The 17,699-nt window shown below is 53.3% G+C and overlaps 1 protein-coding gene across 2 annotated transcripts; it reads left to right on the forward strand.

The window, feature by feature from the left end:
* Positions 1–436: 436 nt before the first annotated feature.
* On the forward strand, positions 437–16,564 carry EFHD1 (EF-hand domain family member D1). Of its 2 annotated transcripts, XM_074912615.1 has the most exons (5): positions 453–551; positions 657–745; positions 8,420–8,567; positions 13,619–13,753; positions 14,901–16,564. In XM_074912615.1, the coding sequence occupies exons 1-5, from the start codon at positions 453–455 to the stop codon at positions 15,033–15,035; spliced, it is 606 nt and encodes a 201-aa protein (XP_074768716.1). In that variant the 3' UTR covers positions 15,036–16,564. The 2 variants fall into 2 exon arrangements, with proteins under 2 accessions (XP_074768715.1, XP_074768716.1); XM_074912614.1 differs by having other exon boundaries at positions 437–745.
* Positions 16,565–17,699: the final 1,135 nt, after the last annotated feature.

The following is a 17,699-nucleotide window of genomic DNA, read 5'->3' on the forward strand; positions in this document are numbered from 1 at the left end:
TGCCCCCCAGCACGGAGCGGGGCGGGCGGCGGCCGTGGGGCAGACGAGGCTTTGTGCGCGGCAGGGCCAGTGTAGTGCCCCGGTGTGGGGCGGGGGGGGCTGCCCAGGGGGGTGACCACGGCGTTGTACCTGAGCGGGGGAGCTCCCTGCCTGGGGAGGCGGGTACCTGCGGGGGCATTCCCGCGCGGGAGAGCGTACACCTGGGGGTACGCCCGCGGGCGGCCCGGCCCCACGCGTGGGGACCGCTCGATCCCCGCTGCCCCAGTCCAGCCGCCGCGCCTCCTTAAGTGCCCGCCCCGTCCCGGCCTCCCCCCGCCCCGTCCCGCCCCGTCCCGCCCCGCCCCGCTCCCTCCAAGTGAGGGAATAAAGTTGCGGGCCGGGGCAGGCGGGTTCGGCCGGAGCGGAGCGGAGCGGCGCGGCGGGAAGGGAAGGGAAGGGAAGGGAAGGGGGCCATGGCCTCGGAGGAGCTGGCGCAGAAGCTGCAGCGGCGGCTGCAGCTGGAGGAGAGCGGGGCCGGGGTGGGCGAGGAGCCGGCCAAGGGCGAGGAGCCGGCGGGGGGGGACGAGGCGGCGCGGACCTGCCTGACGGGCAGCGCGGGCGCGGAGCTGAGCGCCAAGCTGTGCCGGCGGCAGGACATCAACGAGGGGGCGGCGCAGCCCCGGCGGGCCGCCGTCTTCAACCCCTACACCGAGTTCAAGGAGTTCAGCCGCCGGCAGATCAAGGACATGGAGCGCATGTTCCGGCTGTGAGTGGGGCGGGGGGAGGGCTGCGGGCCGTGCCGTCCGGGTTGGGGCTCAGCCTTCCCCCCCTCCGCCCTCCCCGCGCTTTTCCCCGGGGGGACATCTGGAGAGAGGCTGCCTGCTCTTGGCGAGATGTTTGCATTTCTCTGCCGTTTTGCGGTCGGGCTGGAAGAAACTGCGGCGGGTTAACCAGCGCCATCTGATCCCCGTATTGTCCCTCGGCTTTGGGGGGGTTGGGGGGTGTTCGCCTCAGACTCGGGGCTGGCACTCAGTCCCGGGCTTAGCTCGCGGTCTGGGGTTGCCTCTGCTCTACCCGTCTTTAGGACGGTGGCTGTTTGTGGTGGTACCCACGAGCTTTGGGGGACACTCTGCGTGGGACAGGGGGCTGGAAGAGCCCAGGTGCTGCTGTCTCCCACCCCGAGGCACCTGGTGGGTCGGTGTCCCAGGGCCTTGCAGTGACCCTGGGCATTTGCTTTCAGCCACTACCACTCTGGATATCCCCAGCAGCTTTGCTGGCGCTGCCCGGCAGTGCTGTGGCCCCATCCATGGGTCTCTGCTCTTTGCCAGGCTTTGTGCTCCCGCCTGTGCACTCAAAGGAAGCTTGAGCACAGCTTTCTTTTGCTTCCCTCTTCCTGGGGGCTGGTGGGAAGGTTTGTGTGAAAGTCTAGCTGCTGGTGGCAATGTAGTGAGCCGCTTCTGGAAGCAGAAAGGCTTGGTCTTTCCTGTGGCCACGATCCAGCCCATGTCCTGGCTCCTGCAGTTGGGCTGTACCTATGTAACTTTGGTTACCTACGTTTATGTTTCCCTCCAGCACCACAAAACGCTGTGCTCCTGGGGACTGAGGTCTTCCCAGCCCCAAGGAGAGGGCCCGTGCCAGCTAGCCACAGGCAGGGCTGCTGGATGGGGGTGAGCTGCTGACAGGCATGGGGCGGCCAGGCCACAGAGGTGCTACGTGGGCTGTCACGGCAAGGTGCGAAGACCTACTTTAGCTTACCGAGGTGACCACAGCAGGGTTTGTAACTTGTTAGGTTCTCCTTCTCCTACCTGAAAGCTGCCAGGGGCATCCTGGAGGCTGGGGTCATTGCGAGGAGCCCAAGAGCCTGGTTGAATGCTCCCAGCGCTGCAGGGTGTTGCTGGCCCCAGCCCAGGCTGTCGCTACGAGAGATCAGGCGCGATGGGCTTTTGTGAGCTCACCAGAGCTCTTTGTTGCATGGGCAGCGTTGCGTCGACAGCTGGGTGTGGGAAGGGAGGTGGTCCAGGCAGGACTGCTGCTCTGCTTGCTCCTGTGCCCCTTCTGACACTGTTACAGGGTATCCCACTCTGTGGAGGACTGACTGAGACATAGTGCTGCGAGGGCAGGAGGACAAATGATGCTGGCAGCTGCAGCGCCCAAAAGCTGCGGGCGAGAGCCTGGATTGGGCAGCGGCACTGCCTCGGTAGGGATAAGGAAAGGAACAGCGGTGGTTTGGGAAATAAAAAGTGGAAGAGCTGAATTGCAGCCGAATTTTTCAACAATGAGCTCATTAAACGCCGGTCTTGTAAGCGGGGAAACCTAGGCTTTGCAGTTGAATGCTAATCAGCTGGTCAATGTAGCTGGAAAACATTGCGTGCCCTGTGGGGACTATCACAGCTGAGCACCGGCCAGCCGTGCCAAAGGGGGAAGAAGCCGGGCTGCGTGTTCCCCTGTGCTTCCCGGACAGGCAACCCAAGAACCCCGTCCTGGTTTTAGCTCTGTTACAGGCACCTGGGGTTAGCAGTGGTGGAGGATCTGGTCTTTGCTCCATCTGCTCCCAGCGACCCGTTTCAAGGACTGGCCAACACCACGTGATCCTGGAGGAGAGGAAATGTTCTCCGTAATTCCTGCCCGTCAGAGCTTGAGTTAATGTGATTAAGGCTTTTATTCTCTGTATGGCTTATTGGCCCTGGCTACCACAACCTGGGATCTTTCTTACACACAGTAAAAGGACCGTTGACAGTCAGGGATGTATCTTCTCACTGCCATGGGATGCCAGGTTTCCGCTATCAAACTTCCCACCCGAAAGCGTTTCTTATCACTTTAGTGGGACTTGTAAATCTGTTATTCAGACTAAACTTGAGCCTGTGGGATGCAGGCACAATGTGGGCCAGGTCAGGGTGCTCTGGCTGGGAAGAGAGAGCTGCTGGTGAAAGCAGCTGCTCTGGTGTCTGTCAGGGTGTCCCACAGTACAGCTGGTGGCTGTGACCGCCCTGTGCCAGGGTGGAGGCAGAGGGCTTGTCTGAACACAAGGCTTCCAAAATCCAGTGCTGCATTGAGGTGCTCACTGTGGCTGGCTGTGCTGGAAGTGTCCTTCCAAAGAAGAAACAACGCTCTTTGCTCCTGCTGCCATGGTTGGGCTTGCTTTTTGCCCTTCTATCTAAGCTTCCTCTCGGCAGGGACCCCCTGTTTCAGCCCCATTCCCCCAGAGATGGGGCGCAGGTGTCTGCTGCGGGTGCTGGGGCTGTGCAGGGGCTGCTGGGTGCAGGCAGCTCTTGGGGTGGGTATTTTTTTGGCATAGGGACCAGGAAGTCTGCAGCTTAGGCTAATTATAATGTGACCTAATTAGCTCCCTATTCTGACAATGTGTGAGGACTGAGGTAACCATCATAACCTCCCTTCCCAAAGTCTTGCGCACAAACCCTCAGGAGCTCTGGAGTCTCACAGCTCCCCTTGGTGCCATCTTGTCTGAGGAAATGGCAGAGGGGGTGTCAGAGCCAGGCTGTGAGGCTGTGCCTGGTGCGAGTGACCTTTCTGAGGCATGTAGGGGGGAGGAAAACAGCCACTGGCTTCATCTGTGGGGTGTGAGGGAGTGAAGAAATTCCAGCCTTGCTATTGCTTTTGTGTTTAAGGAATTTTGTGTGTTGCCCACATGTTTCGCAAGTGCCTTGTGCCTGGCCAGTGGGAGAGACTGATGTCCCATTGCCCTCCTGGAGGCACTTGGGAGCCCCTCACCGATGCCCCTGTACGGAGGATGTGTCTGATGTGCTGCAGCAGACCTGCTCGTGTCAGGACTGCCGTGCTCCTGGTGTGACCGTCTGTCTCTGGTCTGACCAGCTGTCTCTGGAGTCCCTGCAGTCAGGGGGGGTTATCCCCATGGGGACTTGGCCACCCAGCCTGAGTCCTGCAGGCTTTGGTGCCTTGGGTCCTGTCCAGCATCTCAGAGATCTTGCTGGAGGAGACTTTCATCTTGCCCTTGTCCCTCCAAGAGCAGGAGAGCTCCTGCAGCCTGGGCTGGGGAGGACAAAGCTGCACATCGCTGAGGAGCCTGTTCCTTTTCTCACCCCTGTATGGAGGAATTCTTTCCAAAGCTCTCAGCAGTGGAATAGACTTTCAGCTGGAAGGGACCTACAATGATCACATCTAGTCCAACTGCCTGACCACTTCAGGGCTGACTAAAACTTAAAGCATGTTGTTAAGGGCATTGTCCAAATGCCTCTTGAACCCTGACAGGCTTGGGGCATCGGCTACCTCTAGGAAGCCTGTTCCAGTATCTGACCACCCTTTTGGTAAAGAAATGCTTCCTGATGTCCAGCCTGATCCTCCCCTGAGGCAGCTTTGAACGATTCCCACTCATCCTATCATCGGATATGAGGGAAAAGAGATCAGCACCTCCCTCTCCATGTAAGGTGAAATGGGATGCTCAGAGGGAATAAAGTACTACTTAGAAAGGATTTTGAAATATTTAAGAGGACATTATTACTACTTCGGCACCATTATTCTGACTGCTTTATTTCAAAGCCTTTATTAGGCAGCATGCAGGAACTGCAGATCAAAGTGCAGGTGCCCACAGCATGTGGAGCAAGCTCAGGTATGGCAAACGTGTACAGGGAGGGCAGGTTTTCTTTCCAGTCTTTCTCAAGAAGCATGAATGTTTAGAAACTGCTCTTTGGTCCTTCAGAATTTGGGATTTCTCATTCGACTGCTTTTTTTTTTTTCTCCTTGGGTTTTTTCAGGGAGCTGGGGACTGCAGAGTCAGTGCAGGTGGTGCAGTCCTCAACATCTCCTTTTCCCTCCCTTCTTGACCCTTCTTCTGTGGTGTAACCTCCTGAGCTGTGCTGCATAACACCATTACAATTATTGTACTGGGGCAGAAATCATGTGTAACCCACTTTTTAATGCTAAGCAAGTCTGTTCAGCAAGTATTCCACCTTCCTCCCCCAATTTCTGCTTCTGCTTTCCTCCCCCAGTGCTTTGGCAGCTGGGCACGCTCTGCAGCCCGGGTGGAAGTGAGCCAGCATGGGAATCTGGGCGCATCCTTGATGCAGCAGATTTTGGCAGCTGCTGCCTGTGTCTCATCTGCTGCCAGGAACGCTGCTGTGGCGGCGCTGCGAAGCCTTATCGTGCCGGCTGTGGTGCTCGTAGCTGCCTGCGGCGTCCCAGCCGTTGCAGGTGGGGACCCACTGTGGCCATGGCACAGACTCGCTGCTGGAGTTGCCCACCTGCCATGCAAGATATCTTTGCCTGTCGCTGCGAGAGCCCCTCTGTCCGTAATGCCTGCGCATCTCTGCGGTGAGGCTTGGCTTGTGGCCTGGGGAGCTCTGAGCCCAAAGGAAGCAAATCTCCGGTGTGACAGCGGGGCTGGGGGGGCTGGCAAGGCACCCGAGTGCTGCGTACTCCTGCCGTGCCACTGCTGGAGTACAGGATGGGATGGCTCCACGGGATGCTGGGATGCTTTTAGGGACCAGACTTGCCCTGGTGGAATCCTCCTGCTCTGCCTGTGCTGCTTGTGAGGACTTACTGGTGCCTGTCACTGGGACAGGGCTGCTGCGCAGGCAGTGAAACAGGTGTGAGTATTGGGCCCTGGCCCTGAAAGGAAGCTCCCAAAAAGCAGACAGCGGAGTTTTTGGTAGGTCTGAGGTGTGCCAGGAGCATGGGCTGACCAACAAGGTGCAACCCTGCCCCGTTGTGCCGAGTGCCTGGGGGGGGGCAGGGGGAGTGAATTGCGCCATCTCTCCTGCCCTATAAATATGCCTCTCCCTAAATAGTCTGGCTTCGCGGCTCCGTGGCAGCCGAGTGGCTCTACCCAGGTCCTAAAATACTCAGGCTGTTTCAGGAGGCGAAGGGGGTGGGGAAGGAATGCAGCAGTTTGCAGGGTGCTGCTGCTGCTCTGCAGGGCTGGCAGCGAGCGTCAGGGGCCTTCAGTGTACCTCTGTCTGGCTGTCCCAGACTGCAGGGGACCGGTAGCCAGATTTCGGGGTGCATCTCAGCACCAGCTGTACCCCGGCCCAGTGTGCTCGACACCCATTGTGCGGCTGGTACAGTGTGCTGCTCTGCTGCCACCGCGGCTACTGGCAAGACCCCATTTCTCACAATCCTGGCTTTGTGCTGCCTCTCTGCAGGGATGACGAGCCCTGGAGCTGTGCCCCATGCTTAACCCTTTCGGGGCAGTGCATTGGCCCCCGGGTTTAGTGCCGGGGCAAGCACCAAGGGATGGTGTTTGCCGGCAGGTAGTGTCTGTAGCAGAAGGGTGAGGTGAGCATGGCAAGCACGGGCTGGGCTTGTGCCCTCTCTGCCTCCATCTCCGTTATCTGATGCCTCTGAGGGGGACTGGACAGTGTCCTGGCCTCGAATGGGCAGCCCTTGGTGGGGGCCTCACTGTAGTGCTGCTTCCATGCCCAGCCAAAGGGCAGTGTGAGTTTGCTGAGGCCCCCCCCCCCCCCCCCCCCAAAAAAAAACATTCCCAATCCCCAGTGCCTCCCTGCCACAATAGGCTTTGCTGCTTTATCTGATCAAAGGCACTGCCTCTCCAACAGCCTTACTTACTTCAGAGGAACAGCTCCACACCCTTTCTCCCAAACTTAAAGGTAAAGCAAACTGACAATTAAATATTGCACTTCCTATGCTTCTGTGAGGTCTTGGAAGTGCGTCTCCGAGCTGGGCTGGGTGATGCTGTGAACGTGTGCCATAATTAACTGACGCCTTCCTTGCTGTGATGAACCCGCTGCCTTTCCTCCTCGTGATGTCTCGGGTCTGTGACCTGGTTTCTGCTCTGACGGAGGTTTCTTTCTTAGTTTCCCAGAAAGCCGTCTGGCTGGTGGGCTCACGCATTTGCTGGGTGCGAAGTGTGCAGGCAGATTGGTAGGAGGGGCTGCACACCAGCCTGGTGGTGATGTCTCTGTCATTTGGGATCTCTTGGGCCTGGGACCTTTGGAAACAAAGTGTCACAGAGTATAAAGATGGTTGTGGAGGCAGTGGGACTCTGGAAAAACTGTGGAGGCCACCTCATTGTCGGGGAAGAGCGCTCTGTGCCCGTGCGTGTGGAGGCAAGGGCAGAGCTCTTGGCTGCAGTCCTGCCTGGCACTGCCCATGCTTGTGAGCAGCTTGGGGCCAGCAGCTCTGTTCGTGCTTTCCTCTGCCACAGCTTCCTCTGTGGCTGTGAGGTTTCTTAGCTGGAAAGGGCTTTCTTCCAGGGTAACCACAACTGTGCAGGTCTCTGGGATGGCTACAGCTCTCATTTCTTTGGAAGAGAACTAACAGTCAATGAAAGATGATGGATGGGAGGATTTGGCCGGCTCCCGCCAACGGGAAAGCTTCAGTGCCGTGCCTAGGGTTTCCTTTCTGAAGGGTTGAAAGGATTTAACTGTTGGGATTGAGATGGTGGCAAGGGGCAGTGGCAGGCTGTGCACCAGGGCTGAGCCCAGCTTGGCAGACCCTGCCCTGTCCTGCCACGCGAGTCCCCCAGCTTTGTGCTGGACGCTGATGGCAGGACCAGGATGAGGGAGTGCTGTTGTCTGGCTGTCTGATAGCAGAGCGCCCATCCCTCCAGCCTTTGGACTTTGAGAGCCGGTGATGGCCCTGGGGGGTGTGAAGTGCTGATGGCAGAATGGGCCAATTGCTTTACTCACACCCTCAGCGGAAGTCAGGAGTTTGTGCATGGTCCCAGGCTGAGCACGGCAGGTTACTGCCTCCCTGTTCCAAAACAGGTGCTCTCTCCTCCTGCAACAAGTCCTTGCAGCCCTTTGTGCTCCACTGGGAGCGTGGTCCTGCTCCAGTCTTGCTTCTAGAGGTGGGCACTGGTTTCCTCTGCCAGCCTGGCCCTGTGGTGCAGCCCGTGGCACCGGCTGGGATTGCTGTGCTGCCCCGGGACTGCCTTTCTGCTCTGCCCAGGGACACTGAATAAACAGCTGCCCTGAAGAACAGTGCTTGTGTAGTACAAAAACATTTTGGCGAGGAAAGATCTTAACAGCTAGAGGGGGTGTGTTTTGCTTACAAAGATAGATAGCTGCTATTTGGTGGGAGGTTCTGGTTGGTCTCTGCTCCCTGTTTCTCCTCAAAATGAGCAGGATGTCTGGCAGCAGCGGGCTCTAGCATGCCTTTTCCTCACCACGCTGGTGTATGGTCTAAGCTGTGTGCAAGTAACCTTTGACCTGGACACGCGAGTGGGCGAGATGGAAATCCCACTGAGATAAGCTGAATTCCTCTGTGCACCTTCTGTGTGGGTGGTTTGGTCTGAGTTCCCCTGAGCACTTCTCTCAGACAGCTCTGAAATCTGCCAGCTACTTCTCTGTGTGTAACATATCTCAGCACTGACTGCGTTGTGCAGCTTCCCCTCTCTCCCAAGCTTTGAACCACCCCGTGACTTTTTCCATTTGCACAGTTCCTCTTCTAGGAAGATGGACATGGGGGATGATGAGAGCTGACCCCTTCCCCTTTGCATCTGCAGGTATGACTCAGGACGGGATGGGTACATTGACCTGATGGAGCTGAAGCTGATGATGGAAAAACTGGGAGCCCCGCAGACCCACCTGGGGCTGAAGAACATGATCAAGGAGGTGGATGAAGACTTTGACGGGAAGCTCAGCTTCCGTGAGGTGAGGATGGCTGCAGGAGCAGACGGGGGTGTGGCTGTGGGGCAGAGGGAGAAGGCAGCCAGGAGCTGTACTCTGGTTGTAGGGTAGCCCTGTCCCCTCCGTGTTTCTCCAGCTGTGGGTGCAGTGGAGAAGCAGATGAGCTTCCCTGTGCCATGGGACAGTGGAGCATTGTCAACATCCACCTCCATGTGACAGTAATGATACCTGATGCCAAAGCTCTCCAGCCTCCCTGCTTGCTTCGGGAGCACATCTGAGCCCTGCTGCAGCTGCCCCAGGGTTGCTGATAGAGCTTCCTGCTGTAGCTGGAAGTGGTACATCCCTTCAGGTACAAGGATCGTTGCTGGGCTCCTGCAGTACAGCAGCTCAGGCCTCATTTGAGGGTGCAGGGCAAGGGCTCTGCTCGGAGCAGCTGGTGTCCTGGGGTGTAGGAGGCGGCTTCTTCCAGTTCGTATTGAGTCCTTTTCTACATCATGCAGTGAGCAGCCACGGCAAGCTTCACGAGGGGTGGTCACCTCCCTGCAGCAAGGACTAAATGTGGCGATGCAGCAGTTTGGTACTGCATGCTGGCTCAGCAGGGACACACAGCGAACAGGTCTGTCTGTCACTACTGTGCTGAGACCACTGGAAGCAGTGTGGGCAGGCCAGGAGCTGCTGTTGGGTGGAGGAAGAGGGGGCATTTGGGCAGTGATGTGTCTGCACTCAAGGGTACCCAACTTGTCTCAGCAGGAAGGGGGAGCCCAGATACCGAAACCTCCTGTTGCATCATCTCCTCCTCCCAGGCTTTGTCTGCTGTCTGTCAGAAGCGTATGTCACGCTGTGGCTTGCTGAGTTTGTGTCCTGCACTGGTGGTGAGGGCTGTGCTGCCTCCTCCCACTCTAGGGGCTGGCTGCAAAGGGCCCTGAGCAGCTGGGCTGCCTTGTTTCTGCAGGGGCTGTGCTCTCACCATGCCTCCTCCAGGGTGGGGGTTTGGGCATGGAGATGAGGTGTAGAGCTCCTCACAACTCAGGACATTGAATTCTTCATTTTGCAAGTGCTGAGACCTTTGGCAATGCCTGGGAGGGAGGATGAGCAGGGGCTTGTGACCGGTGGGGCTGGTCAGGTGTGAGGGGTGACTGGCAGCTCAGAGAGCTGCTGCCTTGTCTATGTGCTGGCATGACACATCATCTCCACCTGCTTTTGTCCCCCAAGGGTTTTGCTGCATTTCTTTCACTGCAAGAGGGCAGTGTAGAAGACAGAGCCAAAGAGTGTTGGGTTATGGGGCCCAGCCCTTAGAGAGAGGGGCAAGACATGCGTATCTGGGAAGTGAGAGCCTGTCTGTGCGCAGCAGCAAAGCCTAAGCTGGCAGCTCCTCGAGCAGGGAAGGAGATGTGCCTGGTCAGAGGTGAGCTGAGGGTAGCAAAGAATCCAGCAGAGCAGGAAGAGCACTGTGCCCTTAGCCCCAGGTCAGATTATGATTGCCAAATCACTGTATGGGCTGGAGGAGCCCTCTGTCACTCTGCGTGCCTCTAGGCCACCCCTCACCCTGGGTGAAGAGCTGGGGACAGCCTCTGGGCTTGCCGCAGGGGCTCTCTCCTGTGAAAGGAGTGCTTTTATCCTCAAGGCTCTGGAAGATGCTGTGGTGTCCTGGCACCCGGAGCATGGCACAAGTGGCAGAGCAGCTCCTCTTCTGCTGCCACCTGTTTGGAGTGCAGCCCCCTGCACAGTCGCCTGTCAGCCAGCACGGGCTGCCTGTGCTGCCAGCCCTTGGCATGTGGCAGCGGGTGCTGTTGTAGCTTCTCACCAGCTGCAAAACGATGGTCAAGCAAACACAAGCTTGAGTGGCACATGGGAACATCACTGGCAGAGCTCTGGGGACAAATTACATGGCAGCTTTGGCATGTACCCAAAGCTTCCCATGGTAGAGAGGAGCAGGAGGCTTCTTGCCTTGTGGCAGATGTGCTGTGTCCAGCTGCTGTGTTTGTGCAGAGGACTGGCAGGGAGACAGGTTTTCTGGAGGGTGAGGAAGCCTGAACCAGCCCGCAGCCCTGCTCCACTCTGCTTCCCATTGGTGGTGATGAGCAAGTACATGGAGGGTGATCAAGCTGACTTGGGGCACTCTGACAAAAGGAGGAGAAATCCTGGTTTAAACAAGTGTCTGAACTCACCAGGGTGTAATTTGAGCACTGGGGCCTCCTGTCCGCATCTCCAGAGAATGAGTAGTCCCGACGTGCTTCTTGGCCTGGCCAGAGAATTGGTGAGGACCTCTTTCACTTGCAATAGGTCACCTTTTGTTGCTGCTTTTGAGTAGTGTCATGTCCTCCCATCCCAGGTAGGCTGTTGCCAAGAAAGCAGGCTTGTACTGCTCTGACTTGCTGCTGACGAACCACTGGCCCTGTTAGGAGAGCTGCCTTCTACCACTGACCTTTGAGTGTTCATCAATATATCAACAATTAACTGCACAAGACTCCCTCTGTGACTCCAGAAAAGAAATTTAGGCTTAAAAAGATAGGTACTGTGGGGGGGAGAAACCACCTCTGACTGTCTAGTTCTGTCATTACCACAGGAAACCAGAATTAATTGCTAGAATTGTAATGTCTAATTGTAGCTGCTATCTACAACCCACAAAAATCCACCCACTGTCCCCCACACCCACACCAGCTTAAACGCTGACCCACATCATGTGTTTGCTAGCTGGGTTGGTGCAAACCACACCATGGGTGGCACTGCTTTTCTGGCAAGCTGTTGCAAGGCTGCTGCTGCTGGTCAATCCCGTACCTTCCCTTGCATCCCTGAGGCCAGCACAGTGCCTGGTGAGGCTGTTGTAACTGCAGCGTTGCTCTCAGACCTGGCACTGTGGGGTGAGTCTTGGATCATGAAGGATGTGAGAGCGGATATATATTCTTTCTTATGAGGTTAGTGGGGTGGAAAGTGTGTGTCACGTCCTCCTTGAGAGCGCAGCTTTTAATGGCACCAAAGTTACTCACTTTCGCTTCTCTCTTGACATTTCCCTGAGGCTTAGCTGCATGTGACGTGTCCTGGGTCCAGCAAGGGCATGAGACAGGCTGGGAGTGGGAGCTGAGTGTAGATTGCTAGTGTTCTCTAGTTAGACACCGATGCCTTGAGGGCAAATAACTTGTGAGGTGAGCTGCAGACGGTGTGCTGATGGGGAGGAAGGATTCCTCCAGAGCTCCTGTGGAAACCAGCATGATGGTCACCTCACTGGATCCTGGGGGCTGACGTTATGCTGCGGCTGCCCCAAATGGTGGTTCAGTTCCTTGTTTCCTTTAGCTTCGTCCTCCCTTCCTGGCCACAGCAGCCCATATTCCACCGGAGGATTGCTGCCCCGTCCCTTAGTTTCAGGATGATTCATGCACACTTGTACTCATGACTGGGTGTTTCCAGTCCCTCCCCGGGTGAGAGCTGTACCAGGCCTCAGGATCGCAGTGCCTCCACTGCTCTTGTCTGATGCCAGGAAGTGGGACTCAGGGTGGAGCAGAAACTATGAGGAGGAACCATGACTAATGCCAGCCTGGCTGCCGGCCCTCGGTGTCCCCGTGCTCGGCAGTGGAGGAGAAGAGGAACTAGCCTGAACCCAGCAGATCTGAGCAGAGGGAGAGGATGTCTTAGGGAGGATTTGGTTTGTTTCTGAGCAGGATGTTCTGCCCATTTAGCAGAGCATCATTTAATTTCTTACATGTGTTTGGAGGGGAAAAGTTCCCTCCCCCAGCAGCTTTTGGGCAGCTCTGTGCTGAGCACATGGGTTACGAGGCCGTTGCATGAAGCAATGCCTGGTGATGCTGTCTCTGTAAGAGGGCAGCCAGCGCTGCTGTCATCTCCACACCCTTCCCCGTGGGAGGCCTTCCCAAACTTGCATCTCCACCAGCTTCTGCAGCAACTTGAAGCAGGCGAGCCCTTTAGGGGCTGGCTCAGCGCCGATGCTAGGACTCTGCTGCCCTCCTCTGGGACAGCTCGGGCTCTCTGCAGGAAGAAGCAAAGTCCCAAACCCGGCAGTCTGAGGAGCACAGCACTTGAGATATTTGATGATGCAAATGGATTTCAGGGCAACCCTATGTGGTATTCGCAGCCCTCTGCCCTGGACTGAAGTAGTGCAGTGGTGCAGCTTTGTTGCTTGTGCTCCTTTTGTACTGGGTGACTTGTCCCTGTCTCTGTTCTTTCTGTGCTGTTCCAAAGTTGAGACACCTCTGGGATGGCCAAGAATAGCAGGGAGTTAGAGGACCTCTCCAATTACACATAGAGCATCCACATCTTAGCCTGGAGTTTGGTTAGCAAGTGGAAGGTGGTGCAGAGGTCTTTATTTTTAAGCAGGCAGGTTTTGTCCCTTCTGAAAAAAAAAAAAGTGTTCTTTCCCAGAGTGTAATACAGCTCTCTTTTAGTTTGTTTCCCTTTGCAATTCACTTGCCAATAGGCACTCTGCTGTAGTGACTCTGGATTTGTTAAATGTCTATGATCCAGTGCAGGACAAAGGTTTCAAAACAGGTTGCTTTATGGACACTTGTTCAAGTGTCTCACAAGGGCATGCACACGCTTGGGCTGCTGTTCTAACAGGAGTGCACTGGTGCCTTGGTTCAGGGAGCCTGGGGTTCAGGTGTGAGCCAGGGCTGTCTTTGCCCTGCTTTTGTTGTCATGGGATGTGATCTGAGCCCCCAGAACACCAGGGAAGCTGGTGGGGGTGGGCTGTGAATAAACTGTTAGGGTGCAGGGGCATCAAGAGGTATGTCTGAGCTGGTTGATACGGTTGGTCTAAGTAGGTGGAGAGGTGGCTGCCTTCCTCTGGCAATGTAGCAGCCCAGGCTCGGTAGGAGCTGTGCTTCAGCAGGGCTCTGCTCCCCAGGAAACTCTCTTTTCCTATCTCTTGTAGTCAAACAGGGCTGTGTACCAGAGCCAGGGCACTGGAGCACAAGTTCCATGGTGCCACGTGGTTTATAAAGACCTGGTTTCCTGTAGTCAGAAATGTGATTTCCAGCCCTCTACAGGTAAATGCGCTGTTTGCATTTTAAGTTGTTTGAGCCTCAGTGAAGAACCTGAATTTCATTTTCTCTCTGTCTTCCTAGTTTCTGCTGATTTTCCATAAAGCTGCAGCTGGGGAACTCGAGGAGGACAGTGGCCTGTTGACTCTTGCGAAGCTCTCGGAGATCGATGTCTCCATTGAAGGAGTCAAAGGAGCCAAGAACTTCTTTGAAGCAAAGGTATGGTGTGGCACAGAGGAACATGAAAAACCTCTGCACGCAGGACTTAATTGCCACTGAGTCACTGACCCTGCTGGGTTTTCAACTGAAGATACTGTCAGATTTCTCCCTAGCTAAATAATAGATTTCTCCCTAGCTAATACACAGCTAGGGCTGTGTATTTCATGCCCCTCGCCCCCCCCAATTCAGCCATAGCTTTTCTCTTCCAACTTTGTTGGACTCTAGCTACAACTTTCTTCTGCAGATGTGTCAACACTAGAACAGCTCGATTCACCATCTGTGCTCTGGGTCTTACCCTGGTAGAGCTGACTGGCTGACCTGTGACTGGGAGCTCTATGGGACTAGCTGGCTCACTGCCTTTAAAGACAAAAGTGTCCTGGAAACTAATACAATAGGGACTGAGTTTCCCATTTTGCAAAACCTCCCTTACCCAGAACACTCTGAGTTCAGTGGTGAATGGAGTATTTTGGAGTATAGGATTTCAGACATCTTTTTCTCGAGCAGCTCTCTGTTACCTTTGGAATTAGAATTATTCTGCAGGGTTCTGGGGTTGGCAGAAAGAGCTTTGCACCATTCGAAGCTGACAAAGCACCCTTTTTGAACGCTCTCTTGGAGAGAAAATAATCCTGCTTGTTTATATAAGAAGTTTTTTCCCAAGAGCATAGCATAGCTATTGCACAGCAGATGTGCTGAGATAAAAGCTGGAAAAATAGCCAGCAAATAAACAATGTCTCTTTGATCTGCAGATTATCCATGGTGTAGTATGATGTTCTCAGATTTGGCTGTGGTTCAGAACTTTTCTGCAGTAGTTTCTTCCACTGTATACTCACAATTTATGCTGTGCTGCCTGCTTGCAGAAATAATGTTTGTGACCCAGTACTGACAGCATTGTTTTGGTCACTTGTTAGTGACTTTTTAGTAAATGACCTTCCTTTTGTTGATGTTAAAGTCAAGCAAGCTGACACATATTGGGTGTACATACCCAAGCACTGCAGTGTAATTAATTCTTGACCCATCCTGACAGCTTCCCAGCAAACACTGGGAGGTGCAGCAAACAGTTCTGCGTTGCTCATCTGGGAATAGTTCAGGCTCTGGCTCTCCCACTGATATGAGGCTTGACACTTTTTTTATTTTCTCTCTCATAAAGGTTCAAGCCCTCTCTTCAGCCAGTAAGTTTGAAGCAGAGATAAAAGCTGAGCAGGATGAGCGAAAGCGGGAAGAGGAGGAAAGGAAACACCGCCGAGCAGCTTTCAGGGAGTTAAAGTCTGCATTTACCCAGTAATCGACCAGCCAGTATGCACTCTGAGATTGCACATGACTTGGTACGTTTCCCAGATCAGGGGTCTGCCTGGAGAAAACTGCCAGGATCCTGCCTAAAACTCATCACAGCTTCGCTAGCCTTCCTCTCCTGAAGACCCTCCTGAGTTTCAAAGGGCACAGCTCTTGCAGTTACTACATGTTCATAGCAAAGTGCATCGCACGAGCTGTGTACGTGCTGTTTGCTCTGAACTGTCAGGAGCACATCACCCTGAAGCAGAAACAGCAGGTAGCAAATCATGGGTGAACACTGACAAGTGTCATGTTTGCCTACTTGATTCTTTCCTTCTTTTCCATACATACTTTTTCTCTTAACCCCGTATTAATTCATTCCTTGCTTACAGGCAAGTAGTGAGGTCTTGTGTAAATCAGGGTGTACAAAGTACAGCCTGACTTCCTGTACGTTTGTACTGCTGTTGGGTGTTGTCACCCATCCTTGACTCTCCCTGTTCTTCCTCAAAGTCCTGTGCTGCAGGCGCTGTGAAAACACTGTGAAGAGAGAAAGATAGTTACTAGGGACATGGATCAAATTAATTATCATTTCCTGTAGCATTTTCTGCCACTCAGCATGTTGTAGTCTTCCAGTTTTTCTTCTCTGAAGTGCCATAGTAACAAACCTTTCAATAAGGCGAAATTTCCCAAGACTTTGAAGGGAGGAAGCTGGCTCTCTTAAATGAGGAATAGAAAATTGAGTTGCCCGACTATGTATCTTCTTTCACATTCCATCACATTTAGTGTACTGTAGGGCTTTACTGTATTTTCCAGCCTTAGGCAGCTGTATCTGTTTTTAAGGGATGTTGCCAGCTGGACAATGCAATCGGGTGGCACACTGGGGTTTTCTATTTGGGAATTTGCTCTCATCCTGAATCATGAAGGTGACATTGATTTCATTAGAGCCATGACAGATAACACCAGCCCAGCATACTGATCAACCCCTGCTCGAGAAGGGAAGAGCAGTGAGGTGAGCACGTTTTGCTGAACGGAATTCCAAGGGATTGCACTATATTATTAGCCATATTCTTCTGCAAACATGGGAAACTTGCCCACAAATGTTAAAATGCCCACTGCTTGTGTGGATATAGGTCATGGCAGGGGAGCTGTGTTCCCTCAGAGACCTCTCTCGAAACGTGGGTTTGCTCAAATTCTGTCTGTGCTATTGCCCCAGTTCATGCAATTTATATTGTCTTCTTTCCAGAACAAAACCCACCAGTCATCTTTCCACTTGTCTGTTTTGCTTCTTAAACTGTGAGCACTAAACTGTGAGCATGGAATAGTAAATAGAAAAACCTCTACTCTTTAATGTCAGGTGAAAGAATTGCTAAACAATTAAACTGTGTGTATATATCTTCACAGATTATATTTTATAAATCACGCTTTTTTAGCTAAATATTTATAATTAAATGTTTTTATACTTTACAACAAAGCAGATAATTTCATCTTCAATTATTTCTCCTGTTGCTGAAATGTACAAATAAAGCATTATTGTTATCTTCAGTCTTGTCTGTGGTTTATTTTAGGTCCCTGAATATACCATTTTGCTCACATATTCTTGTAGTGATCCCCAAAGCTTGGTGTCCTGACTTGGATGAGTGAGGGAAGTGTTCAGCCCCTTCTTGATAGCACTTCCCCTCCTGTACAGCAGTTCTGGTGTAAAAAACCCTAATGTTTGCTATTTCTCAGAAAGGGACATGACTGTGTAAATATCTGAAATACTGTCCACTGCTAAATGTTAACATCTGAATGCTGTCAGCTTTCCCTTAACTTAAAATAGCCACTGTCTCAGCCCCGGTAGTGCCCCAGCTGGGAGCTGGGCAGGTTGCTTCAGCTAGATTTCCCTTTGCTTTTTCTTTTTCTGCCTTTACAGAAGGGAGAAAAAAAAAAAAGTGGACTTCTGAAAATGTGTCCAAGCATCTTGTTTCTGCTGTTGCTGATCTGCTAAGCTTTGCTGGCATGGCCAGTCTGCAGGGAAGGTGTGCTGGGGAGGAGATTTAACCATGCATCGTTTGAGGTACAGTCCAGTGATGAAATGGAAGATGTAAATATTTTATCCAGTGCAGCTCTGCTCTGTGAGTTCTTGGCAGTCGATGCATTTGCTGTGTGTCTGTGAGCCCTCGGGTCTCGGAGGTCAGGTAAAATCAGGGTGAAGTTTCCTTAAAATTGCAACACTTCAGTTTCTGATTTTTTTTTTTTTTTTTTCCCCTCTAGTGTGGCAAGTGCTGCTGACTCGTGCTGCTTTGCACATGCAGCTGGGTGAGGAGCCCGGGGAAGCAGGAGGAGAGGGAGGAAAAAGGGTTTCCAGTGGTTTTATTTTAATAGATTTGAGTCAAATCCAGCTGACAAGCTTCAATAAGGTAACGAGCAGTGTATCTGTAATAGTTTTGTTTGATTAAAATAAGTGCTGTTAGTTGGGGCCTTTATTCAGTGCAGTGACCAGTAAGTGCTTTTGGATGTACATTTATTTTGAAGTTGCAGCAATGTTCATTTTGAAATTAGCTTTGCAAAAACTGATATTGGGAAGTTAATTGCTTTCTAAATTGGTCTGTTTTGCTGGCAACTATTAGATTGAATAACAATGTCATTAGGTTATGCAGAAGTACTAAAAAGAAATTGTCTAGCTAAATCTAATACT

This window comes from Athene noctua, chromosome 8 (genome assembly GCF_965140245.1).
Source record: "Athene noctua chromosome 8, bAthNoc1.hap1.1, whole genome shotgun sequence".
Taxonomy (NCBI): domain Eukaryota; kingdom Metazoa; phylum Chordata; class Aves; order Strigiformes; family Strigidae; genus Athene; species Athene noctua.